Below are 17987 nucleotides of genomic sequence, written 5' to 3'. Positions count from 1 at the left end.
GTGGTTAAGAATCCACCTGCCAATGCAGGCGACATGGGTTCGAGCCCTGGTCTGGGAAGATCCCACATGCCTCAGAGCAACTAAGCCCGTGCACCACAACTACTGAGCCTGCGCTCTAGAGCCCGCGAGTCACAACTGCTGAGGCCGCATGCCACAACTACTGAAGCCAGCATGCCTAGAGCCTGTGCTCCGCAACAAGAGAAGCCACTGCAATGAGAAGCCCACACACTACAACAAAGACCCAACGCAGCCAAAAATAAATAAATAAAATTAAAAAAAAAAAAAAAAAGGCTTTAGAAAGAATCCTTGTCCATAAAGGGGTTGAACTAGGGAACCGAAAACATTGCCCAGCTTAAAGGATCCAGAATTTGTCATTTAAATGGAGAGTTCCCATCACTCATGTCTTCTATTTTTGACCTTTGGACCTATAGTCACTGCGGTTCACACACATTTACAGTTGATTCCCATTGTTCGTGGTAGTTATGCTCTATAAAGTCATTGCCAAGAGTGAGTCAGCGAATACAGAACCTTTGCTCCTAGGGATATAGAGGGTTAGGTTCCCACAAGCTACTGGTCACAACATTTTCATCAAACAAGTGATACATAACCTTGTTTTACGTGTTTCTGTTTAAAGACACCTTATTCCCATGTGTGTTGCTGATTCCTTCACACTGAACTCACGGCCAACAGCATTATTATAACTCATGCCCGAACGAAGCTTATTTTCTCCATAAGTCACATCACAGCCTCCTTGCGCTGAAAAGCACAAGACAGTGTGTGGGCAGTACATCTGGGGACAATTTTAAACAGCAAAATCACCAATAAAAATGCAAAAAAAGGGCTTCCCTGGTGGCGCAGTGGTTGAGAGTCCTCCTGCCAATGCAGGGGACGTGGGTTCGTGCCCCGGTCCGGGAAGATCCCACATGCCGCGGAGCGGCTGGGCCCGTGGGCCATGGCAGCTGAGCCTGCGCTCCGCAACAGGAGAGGCCACAACAGTGAGAGGCCCGCGTACAGCCAAAAAAAAAAGACACTAAATAGTCCACCAAAAGGACACTTATTTACTGTACTGTGAAACCATATACAATTTCTAGTCCCATTAACCATGACAGTGATAAATAAAATCGATCCACTGGCATCTTCCCAGCCTTTTCAATCTCAGTCATTTAAAATGATTTTAGTTTTAAGGTTCCTTTACAGGGCATTGGTGTCTCTTGTTCCCTTCAGTCCTCACGCCCTGCTCCAATGAAGCTTTCTGCCTTTCCTACCCCTGCTTCTTCCACAGACACATTTGCACGGTGCACCATGGGCTGCAAACTGCTCTTCACGCTCAGCATCTCCTCTGATCAACATGATCTTAAAAAGATTATATTATGCCCGGGACAGGCTGCATTGTTTGTGGGACTCAGTGCCAAATGAAAACTTGGGGCCCCTTGTTCAAAGTTTGCTAAGAATTTCAAGATGGTGACAGCAGACCATTAAGCCAAGAGGGGGGGCCCTTTTATGTGCGGGGCCCCCGAAGTGGCAGCTAAGCTACCAGGAGCCATAGGGCTGACCAGGTGCAGGGCTGGCTCTGCACTGCCATCCTCCACAGGGGCTTCTCTCCCCTCTGCTCCTGCCTTCTGCACCTGCCTCACTCATGAACCAGGGAAAATGCGCTTAATCACTCCCTCCCTTAATTCTTTTCTCTATACACAGGGTAAAAGGAAATGAGTAAATATTACTATTATTCCCTTTTTATAGAGAAAGGAATTAAGATGAGGTGATGAAGTGTAAATAGTAGTATTTACTCATCCTTCCTTCATGGAGATATTAGAAGGCTTTAGTGCTAGGACTTAGGAAGAAAGGCACTAGGTAAATCCCAGGCATTATATAGTTATTTTAATTGTAAGAGGAGGGATCTAGGCTGCCTAAGAGGGGGGGATTTATAGACACAGGTGTTAGACAATGAGATAGCTGTCCAAAATCTTCCCTAGACAGATTTCAGATTGGCAAGATTCCTGTACGTCAGATGTGATTTTCTATGAGCGTGGCTTCCTGGACCCTCAGTGGATCTTTCTATCTGATGCATTTTTTCCAGAAAGCTCACCCTATGGCATCATAAATCTCACGGGGTCAGGTGGAAACGGAATGCACATTTCCCTTAACATCCCTGAAAAAGGCAAGGTCCAAGTTTCTCCCCAGCATCCTTACAGGACTTTCTTTTCTTACAGATTTTCAAAACTAGCTGTGAACAATGGCACATGTTCTGTGGGTATACTTATGAAACTTATGAAATGAATAACGAAGCCAAAGGAGTGGTTATCATAAGAAGAAAATGCTTCTTCCCCTCTCTTTAAATAAATTGGGATCAGACATAATCTTTAATTTTGCCAGTTAAGGATTAAAAGGAACAAACTACTGTCTGTTATCATTGTAAGTTCATAAGAGAAAGATTTTTGACACCAAGACAAAAACCCATGGAATGGGAGAAAATATTTGCAAATCATATATTGGATAAGGGGTTAAAATCCAGAATATATAAAGAATGCCTACAACTCAACAAGAAAAACACCAATTTTTAAAAATGGGCAAAGAAACTGGACAATTCTCCAAAGAAGACATACAAATGGCCAATAGGCACACTGAAAGATGTTCAGTATCACTAATCATTAGGGAAACGCAAACCAATACCACAATGAGATACTACTTCAAAACCTGTTAGGATGGCCACTATCAAAAAACCCCCCAGCAAATAACAAGTGTTGGTGAGACTGGAACCCTTGTGCCCTGTTAGTGGGAAGGTAAAAATAACTGGAAAACAGTTTGGTGGTTCCTCAAAAAATTTAACATAGAATTATCACGTGACCCAGGAATTCTATGTCTAAGAATTTACCCCCCAAATTGAAAGTAGGGTCTCAAAGAGATATCTGCACACCCATGTCCACAGCAACATTATTCACAATAGCCAAGAAGTAAAGCAAGCCAAGTGTCTGTCGGCAGATGAATGGGTAAACAAAATGTAGTCTATACATATAGTGGATTATGATTTACCTTGAAATGGAAGGAAATTCTGACGTATGCTACAACATGGATGGCAATGGAGGATATCATACTAAGTGAAATAGGCCAGTCTCAAAAGACAAATACTGTATGAGTCCACATAGATGAGGTACCTAGAACAGTCAGATTCAGAGACAGGAAGCAGAATGGTGGCTGTTCTGGTGCGGGGAGGGGAAGCAGGAGTTAACAGGTAGAGAGTTTCAGTTCTGCAAGATGAAGAGTTCTGGAAATTGGTTGCACAACAGTGCAAATGTACTTAACACTACTGGACTGCACAGTTAGAAACGGTTAAAGTAGTAAATTTTGTTTGTGTATTTTACCACAATTAAAAAAAAATAAAAAGGAACGACAAGCTCCCGTTTTGAAGTTTGTTTCCTCATTTCTCTAAAGTCAAATACAACTGCATCTTAGAATGTGTCCGGGTGACTGGTCAGCAGTTGGTAAGCATTGTCTTAAAGAGTCTAAACAGTAGCCACTGAAAATGTCTAAACGTTTGAAATCAACCTTTGCCAAGGAGGTAAGGAAATAACCCAGGTTTTGCATTAAGTCAGCTGGAGAAAACCATGAGCAAAGGCCAAAGGAGATAAAGTTCTGTGGCTGTATGTGGAAATCAACTGTCCTTGTAATTACGGTGTGATGTGAAGGTGATGGGTGAGAAAGGACTCAGGACCAACATTACTGATAAAATCATGACCTGAAGCACAAGACCAGCTCTGAAGCATCATGGCTCCCTTTGATGCCGAAATCTCATATCTGTATCTATAGCTCTTCAATGCCGAACACTCACATCCATCCATCCATTCACCTACCCATCTATCTACCTACCTACCTATGTGTCTGTCTGCCTGCCTATCTATCTAATCTATCTATCTATCTATCATTTATCTATAAATAGTACATATACATGTATTAATATATAGTACATTATATATGTATATAATACATAATAAAGCTTTCACTAATTCAAAACTACTCATACACGGGTCTAGGTCCATAGCAAAGTTTGTTTGGGGGTTATTTATAAAGATAGTTTGCTAGGCTACTGTGATTTCTTCACTGTATCTAAACACATAAACACAAAACTTTGCAAGTTCACTCAACCACGTTCAAAATGCTCCTTTTACATACCTGCCATCACATCAGAGAAAGACTTATAGTTCTATTTTATTAAAGGAGTTTTACTAAAGGGCTTTACCAGACAACACCTTGACCTTTTCAAAGCTTCCTGCAGCCCCTGGTGGCTTTGTGGTTTCCGACAGAGTTACTGGAAACCTAGGTGAATCAATCAGCTATTCCTCACAAAAACCTTCTCGTTGCTATGGCTACCGAAGTGTTTTCAGACTTTCTGTGAATTGACCTGTCTGCAGCCTCTGCCCCAACATTTGCACGGGGGGGACACACGCTTTTCTGGCTTGTCCCCCGTGTCCCTCTTTTTGCCTTCTTATCTCACCTCAGCGGCAGCTCCTGCCCAGACTCTCTGCAGGCGCCTTCCTGGTTTTGGTCCCTTGGTGGTTCTCTTCCTCTGGGCTCGGTTCTGTCCACCGTATGGCCACACTGATGTCCAGGCAGTTCTGTCGAGCCCTGGGCTTCAGTGACCACCATGCGCTGTACCTCCTCAGGTAGTATCAGCACTTTGCCTCCTCATCTCCATGGAGCCCTGAGCTCGCCTGACATTTCCCCGGGACTCCTCAGGGCACCTCAAGTCAGTACATCTAAAACACCCTTATCTTCTCCACTCACAAAGCTCCTCCCCTGCATCCCCTCGCCCAGTGCTGGTGCCACTCCATCCACCAACCTACGTCCAAATCCTGGGGGTCATTTTATTTATTTATTTATTTATTTACTTACTTACTTACTTACTTATTTATTTTGCGGTACACGGGCCTCTCACTGTTGTGGCCTCTCCCGTTGTGGAGCACAGGCTTCGGACGCGCAGGCTCAGCGGCCACGGCTCACGGGCCCAGCCCCTCCACGGCATGTGGGATCCTCCCGGACCGGGGCACGAACCCGTGTCCCCTGCATCGGCAGGCGGACTCTCAACCACTGCGCCACCAGAGAAGCCCTGGGGGTCATCTTAGATCTGCTCCCTCCTCTCTCACAACCTCTCCGTCCTATCCACCACCAAGAACCAGCCATCCCACCACCTGAATATCTCCTAGGTCCCTCTGCCCCTACTCTAACTTAGCTCCCAGCCCCCATCTCTTACCTGCACCACTGCACCAGCATCCTAACTGGCCCTCTGCTCCTCTTCTAATAGACTTTCCAGATCAGTACTGTCAATATGACCGTCTGCCCTGCCCAAGATGATGGAACTGGGCACATGTGGCTGCTTGAGCACTCGAAATGTGTCTAGTGTGATAGGGGAACTCAATTTTCAATTTAACTAAATTTACATGTCAAGAGCCGCACATGGCCAGTGGTTACCACCTTGGAAGGAGCGGCGCTAGACTCTACAGATGTGCTCAAAATCTCTCAGTAGCTCCCTCAACATGGTTTTACAGGTCCTTTCATTGTCTCCATCCTTATTTTTCTCCATTCCTTGGACACAATGAAATGCTCCATTTCTCAAAATCACCATGCACCCTTCTCCTTTGGCATAGTAACTCCTTTGGTTTCGGTGAGCTTCCCTCTGTCTGTCTGGTCAACTCCTACTTTGCCTTTGGGGCTTCCGTCATCTGCTGCCCTGGCCCATCTCCACCCTGCCACTTCACCTTCTGGATGCCCGCCCCAACCCCGCCGGCCCGGCCCATGGGCTTTCCAGTCCACCTCGAGCACCCAGCACTCTGCATTCTGATTCCCAGTTTCCCTGTCTACTCTATTCCCCCATCGGACCGCACACTTGGAGGGCAGGGGCCTAGTCTCCTTGGCTACTGTTGTATCCTCAGCACCAGCACAGTGCCTGGCCCGGTGGTGTCTGCCCGCCCCGGGCCCTTTGACACTGTCTTTCACAATGATTTTTTGGATGTGACACCAAAAGCACAAGTGACAAAGGCAAAGCTCAATGAGTACGACTACATCAAGCAACAGCCTCCTGGGGCACCTACAGGGTAGCCTGGAGAAACACAACTGTGATCGGCAACACAACTGAGCAGCAGTAACCTTAACCATGAACATGGTGAACAAAGGAGGTACAACACGCAAGGACATGTTGTATCTACAGGCAGTTGCATCTTCCAGCTGGGCTTTGTGGCCCCAGCTACCAGTGCGTGAAACACACCAATCCTGGAACTGCCTAGACCTTTTCACACCACACCCAAAGTCATCCTTTCCCTATTTATCCACAATGCTGAAAAAACAGAACATTCGGACCTATTTTTTTCCCCATTTTCCCCCATTTTTTATTTTTAAATATATTTGATGCATTTTTTTTTCAGTTATGCAGACATTAAAAAAATTTTTTTAGATGAAAATAAGCATTCATTGGCACAATTCACCCAGGGCAATGCAGTCTGAACTCTGCTATACCCTTTTTTTTTTTTTTTTTTTTTTTTTTTTTTTTTTTTTTTGCGGTACGCGGGCCTCTCACTGTTGTGGCCTCTCCCGTTGTGGAGCACAGGCTCCAGACGTGCAGGCCCAGCGGCCATGGCTCACGGGTCCAGCCGCTCCGCGGCATGTGGGATCCTCCCGGACCGGGGCACAAATCCGTGTCCCCCACATCGGCAGGCAGACTCTCAACCACTGCGCCACCAGGGAAGCCCTGCTATACCCTTGAAGTGGGAAATTTGTAGAGGCAAATGCAAAAATAGGGCTGCAGAGAGAGACGCCGTGAACCATTAATACCTGTCCCGTTGGTTTCACCAACTAGACAAAGAGTAAGATCTGCCCAGTCAATTACTCAATTAATTTGAAATCTTTACCTATGAAGATTTCTTTTCCCGGATGAGTGGGTCTTTGCCCCTCCCTCGTGCTCTGAAAGATAAGGCTTTGCTCACTTTGCTGACTCTGGCGATAAGCAAATCTGCCTTTATTTAGAATCTTTCTTAGTCATGGTCTCGTCAAAGAAGAAGGCCGTGTAATACTGCCAACAATCATATCACAGGGGCAAGGGTTTTCATTCACCATCATCCATCTTTCCTGATGGTGACCTCACAGCAATCTGCCCTTGTCTCCATCACCAAACACCTTCCATCCCATCTGTGAATCTGAAAGTGTCTCAAGCACACCCAACACGTTCTAGCAACACCAGCCTCCCCTGGTAAGTGGCAGCACACGTAGAGCACCGGGACCGGAAGTGCCTCGGAAAGGCTTCTATACTGACCTCGGTCTATGTGATTCGCGACTAGGTGACTGCCCCACCCTGCAGAATGGCCTTTCCAGCTCATGTCCCTGCTTGATCTTGCCAACTTTACACTGTCACCCCCTTGAAGGCTCTGCCATGTGCTTGTCTGAGTGTCTCTGGGCTGAAAGTAAACTAAAACTGCCTGATATATGATGCTCTTTGGTGGTACAGAGACAGGGTTTTGGGAAACTCAAACACAGTCTTGGAAAAGGGGAAGCGGAGGGGCGAATATTTGTTCGGTGCCTGTTACCTGTGGACTCCTCAGTACCTGTGTTATTTCACGCGCTTCTAAAAATTTCCTACAAGATGGGTAGGAAATTATTATTATTCCTCCCATTTTACAGCTGAAAAAATGGAGGGCCATTATTATTCCCATAATAATAATTATTATTATTATTCCCATTTTACAGCTGAAAAAACGGACGGCCAAAAATTTAGGCCAAGTGCCCAAGTTTACTGAGAGAAATGTTGGTGGAGCAGCAGAGGCCATGCTCTATCTGCTGTCTCCAGTGGTCACAATTCTGTGGCAGATCCCCATGTGGGCCTTGGAACTTTTCTCGAGGAGATACTGACTGTAATGACGTGAAACAGAATCAGACGTCAAAGCAGCAGACAGCCCAAACGGTGGATCCACCCAACCTGGGGGCTGGCATGCTTCAGTGTGCGGGAAGAAATAGATCTGCATTGCTCTGAAAACCACCTCGAGCGTGGTCATGATGGAAACTGCCACTATCACTGCCGGATGCAAAAGCACCCACTCGTTAAATGAGCAATGGGGATCTCAAAATTATTCGTTAATAGATCCAGCTGCTTGCAGCGATGTCTCTTTTGTTGATGATCACGAAACTGAAACATAATGCCCTCTCCACGGAAAGCAGGGAGTCTCCCAGTGGGCACTCAGGGAGGTACTGTATCACCAAACGTTCTGCTCCTATCTCGTCTGCATCCCCCTTGCAGAAGGGAAGCTCGGCTCTGAGAGCCTGGCTGGAGCAGAGCCACCTGGGCTGTGCAGCCTTCCCTCTGCAACCACAGAAAGCGATCACTCAGCAACAGGACCCTCTGGTCACGCCGAGGGACTTGCCGGTACCTGCCCAGGCAATGGGTAGGTTCTTAGCCGGGTTTAACGATCATCGGCAGAGATGAAAGCCCTCCCCACCAAAGACGGCTCAGCTTATGGTGAGGCAGACCCAACATCTGGTTTTGGGAACTGCTGAACGTGCATGACATTTTAATATAACACCAGGTTCACTGCCTTCAAGATGTAACCAATGCCTCACAAAAAACAACGCATCCCAGAAGATGCCAGGGAAGAGCAAAATGAGTCTGGAGAGCCGGAGAGCAGTGCAGCTATTTTCAATATACTCATTTCCTGATCTCCAGAGATGCAGCCCAGCCTGAAACCCAGCAGCCATGATCAGCCCAAAGCCCTCCTGCAACACGTGGGTGGCATAGAGAGTGCCAGTCAGTTAAGAGGGTTCCAAGCTGCCACTGGCTACCTAAGGACCTTGAGAAATCACTCTCTGGACCTCTGTCTCTTCTTCTACAAAAGAAAGATTCTCTGAGATGCCCCTACCCCACCACTGGAAGCCTGCCACGACACCTGCCCAGCACAGCTGGCTCCTAGACCTTCTTGGCAAGCCTTTCCAGCAACTGAGAATAAACATCAGTGAGCCCATGACTCATGGTGTGCTCATCTCTACAGAGCTCCCGGCCCGCCACCCTGTACAGTGCTGTCTGGTGGTCCTGAGCAGGCAGAAATCCCCCCGTGGCCAGGTTTGGGTCTCTCCCACTAGTGCCCTGCCTGGTGCTTTTAGACACTAATGTATTTGTTGAATGAGATGAACCTCTTCTTCTATCAGAGCAAGTGGGATTCCTAAGGACAGGAATGGGAATAATGAGAATAATACCCAGCTTGTAGGCGGTTTTTAGAACTGCATGAAATAACACAGGTACTGAGGCATCCAAACCAATGTTCACCCCTCGGCTTCCCCTTTTGAATGGGATGAACCTCTTCCTCCATCAGGGTGAGTGGGATTCCTAAGGACGGGCATTCTGTTCCCACTTGCACCTCTGGTCCTAGAACATGGTAGGGGCTCAGTCACATGAATGAATGAACATGTGGGTACTCCCAAAGGTCCCAGTGCCCCTAGTTACCTTCTGCCTTGTATTACACTCTAGCTGTCTCTCTAGAATCTAAGCAATCTGAGGGTTGGGTTGGTGTCCCACGTTTATTTTGTATCCTCTGCAATCTCGTCAATTTTGCTAGGCATGAGGCACTCTGTAGGCTAGCGTGTACATGGAAATAAAGTCAATCACAACAGTATAACCTTGAAACTAGTTAACAGAGAAAGGGCAATTTTTTTTGCCTCTAAGAAACACTAATATCATCCATTAATGTTTACCAGCTGTTCTACACACTGATAGTAACATAAATAGTCCCTGATCTCCATGAATGAGTAGAAGCTACCAACAAATTCATTAGAAATGTGCCTCCTCGAGAGAGAGTCATGGACATATACACACTAACAAACGTAGTAAGGTAGATAGCTAGGGGGAAGCAGCCGCAAGGCACAGGGATATTAGCTCGGGGCTTTGGGACAGCCTGGAGGGGTGGGATGGGGAGAGTGGGAGGGAGGGAGACGCAAGAGGAAAGACACATGGGAGCATATGTATATGTATAGCTGATTCACTTTGTTATAAAGCAGAAGCTGACACACTATTGTAAAGCAATCATACCTCAATAAAGATGTTAAAAAAAAAAAAGAAATGTGCCTCTTACACTCACAGGAAATTAACTGCCATTCACAGCAATACCTAGAAAGTGACTAGTAATTCTCTGTTCTCTCTAGAATAAGGAATCTATATGCTTTACATATAACGCCCATTTACAACGCAAAAATACACCTATCCTGAGAAGCCTGGCCACAGCTGCTTTCTTTGAATCTTTTTTTGGGGGAAGATTGATGTTTGGAGGGCTTGTGATTCATTAAAGTTGCTGACCAGTTCAAATACTTAACTGCCAACCTGTTCTTTCAGAGAATGTTCCTTCCACGCACCTCGGCACTGCTCTGCCAACCCATGTGCGCACCAAGTGGGAGAAAACCATGCATCACGAGAGCTGTGTACACGTGTCCCCAAATCTATGGATGTGTGTCCTGAGGGCTGTGTACTATGCACGCTATTTAAGCAGAACTTTGATTTACATGCACAGGGTTTGTTTGTTTGGTTTTTTTGTGGTACGCGGGCCTCTCACTGTTGTGGCCTCTCCCGTTGTGGAGCACAGGCTCCGGATGCGCAGGCTCAGCGGCCATGGCTCACGGGCCCAGCTGCTCCGCGGCACGCGGGATCTTCCCGGACCGGGGCACGAACCTGCGTCCCCTGCATCGGCAGGCGGACTCTCAACCACTGCGCCACCAGGGAAGCCCAGCACAGGGTTTTTGTTTGTGTGACCCTTAGGAACACATGCTGTCTTTCCACAAGGTGACCAGAACGAGGCTCTGAGTACAGAGCCAGTCTTTCTGTAGCTCTTTGTTCCCTGGAAGAAAATTCTACAAATGTTGACTCTTTTATTTACTCTAATGAAAAAGCTGTAGGCAGTCTCAAGTCTGAGTAAGCGTGAATGTTAGAAAGGTCCCTCTAGACTTACGATGCATTTTTCAATGTTCTGTCTGGGATGGGAATATAAACAGAGCATTCAAGATGCTTCTGTTAGGCTACTTCTAAGGGCAAACATTTTTGATTGCTTAAAATAAAGGTTTTAGAATTAAAGTGATTCCAGTGATTCCCAAAAGAATGTTCTCCTTCTAGCCAAAGTGGAGTAAGGTGGATTGGATTTACCCTTCCACCAGAAATAACCAAAAATACTCAGAAAAAAAAATACATGAAGAAAAGGTTTTTGAGACACTACGTATCAGTCAATGAAGGACAATGATCTCTATAAGAAAATGGAAGAGAAAAGCTTTGTGACATTGGCTTAGACAAGGATTTCTTAGCTACAGCCAAAAACATAATTCACAAAATAAAAAAATAATCAATCGGACTTTATTAGAATTCAAAATCCCTGCTCTGCACAAGACACTGTTAAGAGAATGAAAAGATAAACCACGGCCTGGGAGAAAATACTTGCAAGTCATATACCTTATAAAGGAATTGTATCTAGAATATATAAAGGAGTCTCAAAACTCAACAATCTAATTACAAACGAACAATCCAGTTTTTAAAAATGAGCAAAAGAGGTGAACAGATACTTCAGCAAAGATGGTGAATAAGCACAAGAAAAGAGCATTAATCACGAGAGAAATGCAAACTAAAACCACAGGGAGACGTCGCTACACAGCTATGAGGACGGCTAGAACTAAAGACTAATGATACTGTTAGCAAGGATGTGGGACAATCTGAACTCACACACACTTCTCGAGGGAATGCACAATTGTCCAGTGACTTTGGAAGACCGTTCGGTGATCTCGTAAACAACGAAAACATACCTACCATATGACCCAGTCTTCCGCTGCTAGCTATTGACTCAGGAAAAAGAAAGCAATGTCCACACAGAGACGTATACACGATGTTCAGTGCAACTTTATCTGTTAGTAGCGCCCAATCTGGAAACAACCCAAATGTCCATCAATAGGTGATAGGACCGCCAAACTGTGAAATATCTTTACGATGGGACGCTAGTCAGCAATAAGTAGAAATGAAATACTGATATATGGCAACAGCATGGATGAATCCCCAAATAATTACGCCGAGTGAAGGATGCCAGCTACCAAAGACTATCTACTGCATAATTCCATGTATATGAGACACTAGCATATATAAACTAATCTACATTGCCATAAAGCAATATGGAAAGCACCTGGGGAGTAGTAGGTAGCAGGAAAGGTTATGGATAAACAACAAGGTCCTACTGTACAGCACAGGGAACTATATTCAATATCCTGTGACAAACCATAATGGAAAAGAATGTGAAAAAGAATATATATATTTGTATAACTGAATCACTTTGCTGTACAGCAGAAATTAACACAACATTGTAAATCACTTATACTTCAATTAAAAAAAGGCACAAGGAAACTTCTGGAGCGATGGATATGTTTGCTGTCTTGATTGCGATGATAGTTTCATGGGTGTAGACACGTGTCAGACTTCTCACATGGTATGCGCTAAGTACGTTTGGTTTATTTTGTATCAATTATACCATAATAGAAAAAATACTAAAAAGACATTGATTTGCCTTGGGGGATTTTGCAGCAAGTCATCATTTATGATTTGGCAACTGTTCACCGAGTTCCTATCTTGTGCCAAGCACTGTGCTGCACTAAAAACAAGCCAGCAGAGGACGGTTTGACACCTTGACCACTGGTGCAGCCTCCGAGGGTTTCCACTCTCCTACTGTGCTCAAGGCACGGAGATCCCGAAAGGCTGTGGATACACAAGTTTTAACTTCTATTGTCAGTCTCATTACATGTAAATTGCTTCAAAATGTATCATCTCTTTTCATATGCTGTGATAACACTTACACACTCATTTTGAAACTGCGCTTGTGCCTGCCCAATCATTTGCACAAATGACAGAATTCATCAAGAGAGAATCACACCTGCTGTTCCTCCGCCCCCACCCCAGCTCCACTAAGAAGGACTTTCAAGAAAACCGACAGGAGCGAGTAACCGTGCTGCTTGTTCTCGGGTAGGTGATCCTGCGCCACGGTCTAGTTTCCTTTACTTCCTCTTGTGAGGGCTGTGGATGGCATCGTTTGCTGTGTTCCCCAAAGTCCTGTAGACCATCATTTCTTATCCCTGAGATTTTCTATTAAGCCATGCTTTTAGGCCACTAATAATTAGCAAAACTATCTATCGCTCTATTCACCTTGTGGAAATTTGACTCTTATTGTATGAAACGTTCAGAGAAAGCAAAGGCCAACGTGATACGCACAGGGTCTTCAGTGTAGAAACCGTGGAAAGTGACATTCTTTTATCAACCAACCCACAAGGCCATACCATTCCACCGGCATAAACAAATCTCTAAAGGATGAACCATTATTTCAGTAGTCATACCGTTATAATACTGGTCATCAAGCCTGTCAACATTGTCCTCAACAACACAGAAGTACTTGAAAAGGGGTTTCTTACCCAAATTACATGGGCTGAACTTGGGCAATAAATTTTCCAAAAGAAAGTAGGAAAACCTTCCAAATATAAAAAAGCTAAATTAGCATGACCGTGTATAACTGTTTTTTGAGCCAGAACTAGAGAAACTGCTTGCAAAATGAAACAAGAAGCATATTTTAAGTGACATAACAAACCAAGTTATCCAAGTCAGTATTTTGTAGAAACTGCTAACCACCACTACATCTGTAATTGAATAAATTAGAAACCAGCTCAGAATTTACTTTCCACATTTACACAAGCCAAGAAAGGTGACTCCTACGAAGAATACTGAACATAAGATCCAAAATTTGGCAACAAATGAGATGATCGCAGCTGGCCCTGGACCACTAATAATGTTTTTGAAAGATTGGGTTATTAGATTAACAGTTGTAGAAGATGGACTCTATTTATGCAATGTTAAAGCAAACATTTTCATTAACCAAACAGTTCCTAAACTGCAAGCAGAAATGGGAAACTTGATCTGACACCTGTAGCAAATCTGAGGGCCTTCCCTGGCCCAGAGCTCAGGCTTTGCCACCATGGTGCACATTTCTCTTACACTCCGCTCAGGAGGGAAAAAGGCCACACTTTTTCCTTTACATGAAGTTTGTTTCAAAGGTATTCTGAAGAAACGCTTCTTTCCTCCTGAGTTTTCAACTCTTGCTGCCTCCCGTGGATAACTTACCCCTATTCTTCCCAAAGCCTCGAGAACTTGCTCAGCTCTCCAGTTGCTTTGGGTCCACAGTGTGTGGCTGTGGATCCTTCATGTAACAGGCACCAAGAGGCTCTACTTACATCATGCATGGAGTCAAGAAGCTTGGTCAGTTGGTAGAACCTCTGCCAGCTCTGCCCGGAATTGTTGGGACACTTCGTTACCATCTTCCTCAGTTCTTTGATGTAATTTGTCCTCATTTCTTCAAACGCAGCCTGGCTTTTGAGGCCATCCTTTGGAACTGTGTTGAAGGAATACCGACATATAAGTTCCCAAGTTGGAAAATAGCTTTAGCATCCTCATAGTTAAATGGCTTAGACTATTTTGAGGTCATGAGGCTCACGCTTTGAGATTGATACTGAATCTCAATGATTACATTTATGAATAAACATGGCAGCTATATGACGGTTAACCTTTGTACACACACATATACAAAAGAATAATAACTGGTTTATCGGGTGTATGTTATAATGCACTTTGTTTATATTAGCTTGCTTAATCTTGACATCAGTCTTACAACGTAATCATTATGTTATTCTCATTTTACAGATGTGGAAACTGAAGACTGGAGGTTTGATCACTGGCACAAGGACACAATAAATACATGGTAGAGGAAGGGTATAAACCTTAAGTCTGTTTCCAAAGCCTGTCTCTTAACCACAGTGCTATACTGTCTTGTGGTCTGTCATCAAAGTTTTTATGAATCCCAACTTGCCAATACCTCAGACATATGAAAATATACTTTGATTTTCCAGGACAACTGGAAGAGCAACAGACAATCTAAGCTGGGGCTGGAATTAGAAAGCAACATCTTCATATTCCAGTTCCAATGTCAAAGACACTCGGGGAAACCTGACATCTACCAGGGGCAAGACAGTGTGTGGCAAAGAAGCACTTCCCATCCTCTTTGTTCCAAGAGCACATGACCACCGAGGCACTGTCATGTGACTGCCCAGACCTGCTGGCAGGTCTGTGCACTGGCTTGTGTGTGTGACGGGTAACAAAACAGCGCTCTGCATACAGGCAAGATCAAAAACTTTCGAAGAGAAGGAACCACATTCATCATTATCTTCGATAAGACAGAAAATTAAGGGTTATGTTTTCTTCTTTCTTTGTATGGAGTGGCTGGCTTTCCTAATGAAACAAAAAACATCTCACTAAAAATAATACTTTGAAATTCAGCACCTGGAAGGATACGAGTGTTTCTGTGACCTGAAAGGAGATGCTCTTTCCCAGGACACATGTGAACACACTTTATGGAGAAGGGGGTGCACCAGGGTCTGTGTTCTGCGAAGAGATGTAGGGCAGAGTGTAAGCTACAGGTGTCCCCTTTGAAAATCTACTTACATGTTTGCTTTTGTTCACTACAGCCAATATGTACTTATGCTTATGCTTTAACTCTGAAAAATCGAATCACTTAGAACTTTCCTTTTTGGATGATGAAGATAATAAAAACTCAACTTGCGATAATAGAGTCTGAAATTGCTCTTACTCTCACTTCTTAGGTGCACATCCTATTTGCTAATTTACAATAACTGGTATAAATAATAACTTACTTGGGCCATCAGCTCTTTAGAATGGCTGAATATGTTTTTGAGTGTTACATGTAACCCTGGGAGCAGGAATACCACTGTTTCCAAATAAACCCTGTCGTCCTGTATAAAGATACAGATTATCTTGCAAATTAACTTCCCATATGATGTTAATAATCTTCTCCTTGAGTTTAATTGTTGAGGCTTTTGATTTGTCGTTTATCTAAGTCTATTTTTTGTGGGGAAAAAATAAATCCCTAATGGCCACTGCACAAATTCTTGAGGCTGCCACAATATTAGTTGTGGTTTAAAATATTTGACATTCACGATCAGAATTAAATATCATCCATTATGTAACAGTTTGTTTTTCTTTGCAATTAAACCCTTGTTGTAAAAGTATAAAAAACGTAAAGCAGGATGGTAATAACCAGGATGTTAATAGTGAAACTACAGATCCACTTTCTACCAAAACTTTAATGTTAACCCAAAACGTTCCAAAAGAAACTGAAAGTTTGCGAGTAAGTGCCTACACTGCCCACCCACAGATAAACATTTATTTTTTTAAGTTTCAAAATGTTATGGAGTAAACCTTTAGTTTTTCAGTATAGATACTCATGGATGTCATACCTTAAAAAATTATCTAACATTAGGATGGAGTGAATACATTTCACAACTGTATTTCAATGCTATTTGGTATAGCTACTAAGATTAACCAAAAGCCTTCATATTTCTGATACCTGTGTTATCAAAATTCTCAAGATTATGAACAACTTGTATCAAATATTACTTGTATTTTACTGCTGTGACTGAAATACATTGTACCAGTTTCCCAGCCAGATATTTTAGAAGTTGAAACAAAACCACAAAAAAAGAGAACTTAGGCAAAACCTCAAATTTTGGAGGTCTGCCCGGATTTTCTGAATTTACTTATTAAATGCAGCAGGGCTCCCGGAAATCATCCAAAATCTATGGGCTGGAGAAGAGCAAAGAGGCAACTGGGTGGGAAGATGGTCTGCTTTCCTCTGTGAGCAAAAAGAACATGATCTTCTCTTGATGTCATTGCTTAGAAACTTTCCTGATACACTGGACATCAGGTGTGTCATTTAAGCTTCTAAATAAGAAGAAAATTTTTCATACGTTCTAACACAGGTTAGCGAAATAAGCTGCAGTAAAACTCTTTACTTCTGTTCTGCTTTTTGATTTTGCTTCTTCTGCATCTACAAAAATCAGCCTTGAATGTACTGAGCTACTTGGAAGCTAATAAATTAATTCAGGGAGCTTCAAAGTGATATCAGAATTGATTATAGGCTGACTGATTAAATGGATGTAAAAGGATAAGACACCAATTACAAGGAGTGGTCAAAGTTTACAAAGGATGAGTATCACACGCATTTTAGAAAAAAAATTAAATTCTATCACCCATCTGATATACTTTTTTTTTTTTTACATTTTTCTAAGAGTAATGATTAGTGACATAACTTGGAAAGGGGAATAAAATCACTGTCTCTGAATTTCAAGAGTACATTTCCAGGGAATTCCCTGGCGGTCCAATGGTTAGGACTCCGTACTTGCATTGCTAAGGGCGTGGGTTCAATCCCTGGTTGGGGAACTAAGAGTACATTTCCAAGGTTATATTCCAGAAAGGATAAACTGGGAACCTCAGAAACCTTGAGGAACACTGGAGCAGGGAGCTAAGCCTGGTTCCACTGACCCTGCGGACGAGGGGCTGCAAACACAAGCTCCTGGCTGTGGGCTGAGTGTACAGGGAGGAATGGAGGGACCGGTGGGGCCCACGGTAAACTGGGGACAGCATGGGCTGCCCTGCACAACTGGTCAGTGAAAATCAAACCAGACAAAAGGCCAAAAGCAACCTGAAAAGCCTTGCCGGCCAAGTGAAACACAGCTGGGAAGTGCTGACCCCACCTCCCTCCCACAGCCTGCTCTCCCTCCAGTCTCCCTGCTGCCCTCACCTGTCACGGCCTGCTTTCCACTTCCTGCTTGGGGCAGAGCGGGAATCGCTGCGAGTTAAGGCCAAGGCCCTGGGTTTGAGTCCTAACTCCCCAAGGAGGCTGCACAAGTCACACCTGCATGCCTCTGTCTTATCCACTTTAGAACGCAGGGCTACCCATCTTGCAGTGTTAAATTAGATCATAGATAAAAACTCTTTGAAACCTGAGAGGTGTTAAACGTAGGTGGAGCAGGTACTGATCCGCCTCTACCACTGCCTCCCTGCTTCCTGTTCTACCCGTCTCAGGCTTCAGTCTTCCCCAGATCCAATC

At 44.1% G+C, this 17987-nt stretch overlaps 1 protein-coding gene across 1 annotated transcript in view; it reads right to left on the bottom strand.

Annotated features, from left to right (window-relative positions):
* The window catches only part of NR3C2 (nuclear receptor subfamily 3 group C member 2), a 377156-nt gene that overhangs the window by 19376 nt on the left and 339793 nt on the right, over window positions 1–17987 (bottom strand). The window contains exon 8 of the mRNA XM_032633341.1: window positions 14260–14417. Coding sequence (XP_032489232.1) covers window positions 14260–14417 — 158 coding nt within the window. The remainder of the gene's footprint in view (window positions 1–14259; window positions 14418–17987) is intronic.

The sequence above is a fragment of the Phocoena sinus genome, chromosome 5, assembly GCF_008692025.1.
Source record: "Phocoena sinus isolate mPhoSin1 chromosome 5, mPhoSin1.pri, whole genome shotgun sequence".
Taxonomy (NCBI): Eukaryota; Metazoa; Chordata; class Mammalia; order Artiodactyla; family Phocoenidae; genus Phocoena; species Phocoena sinus.
This window is presented reverse-complemented; position numbering and strand designations above follow the sequence as displayed.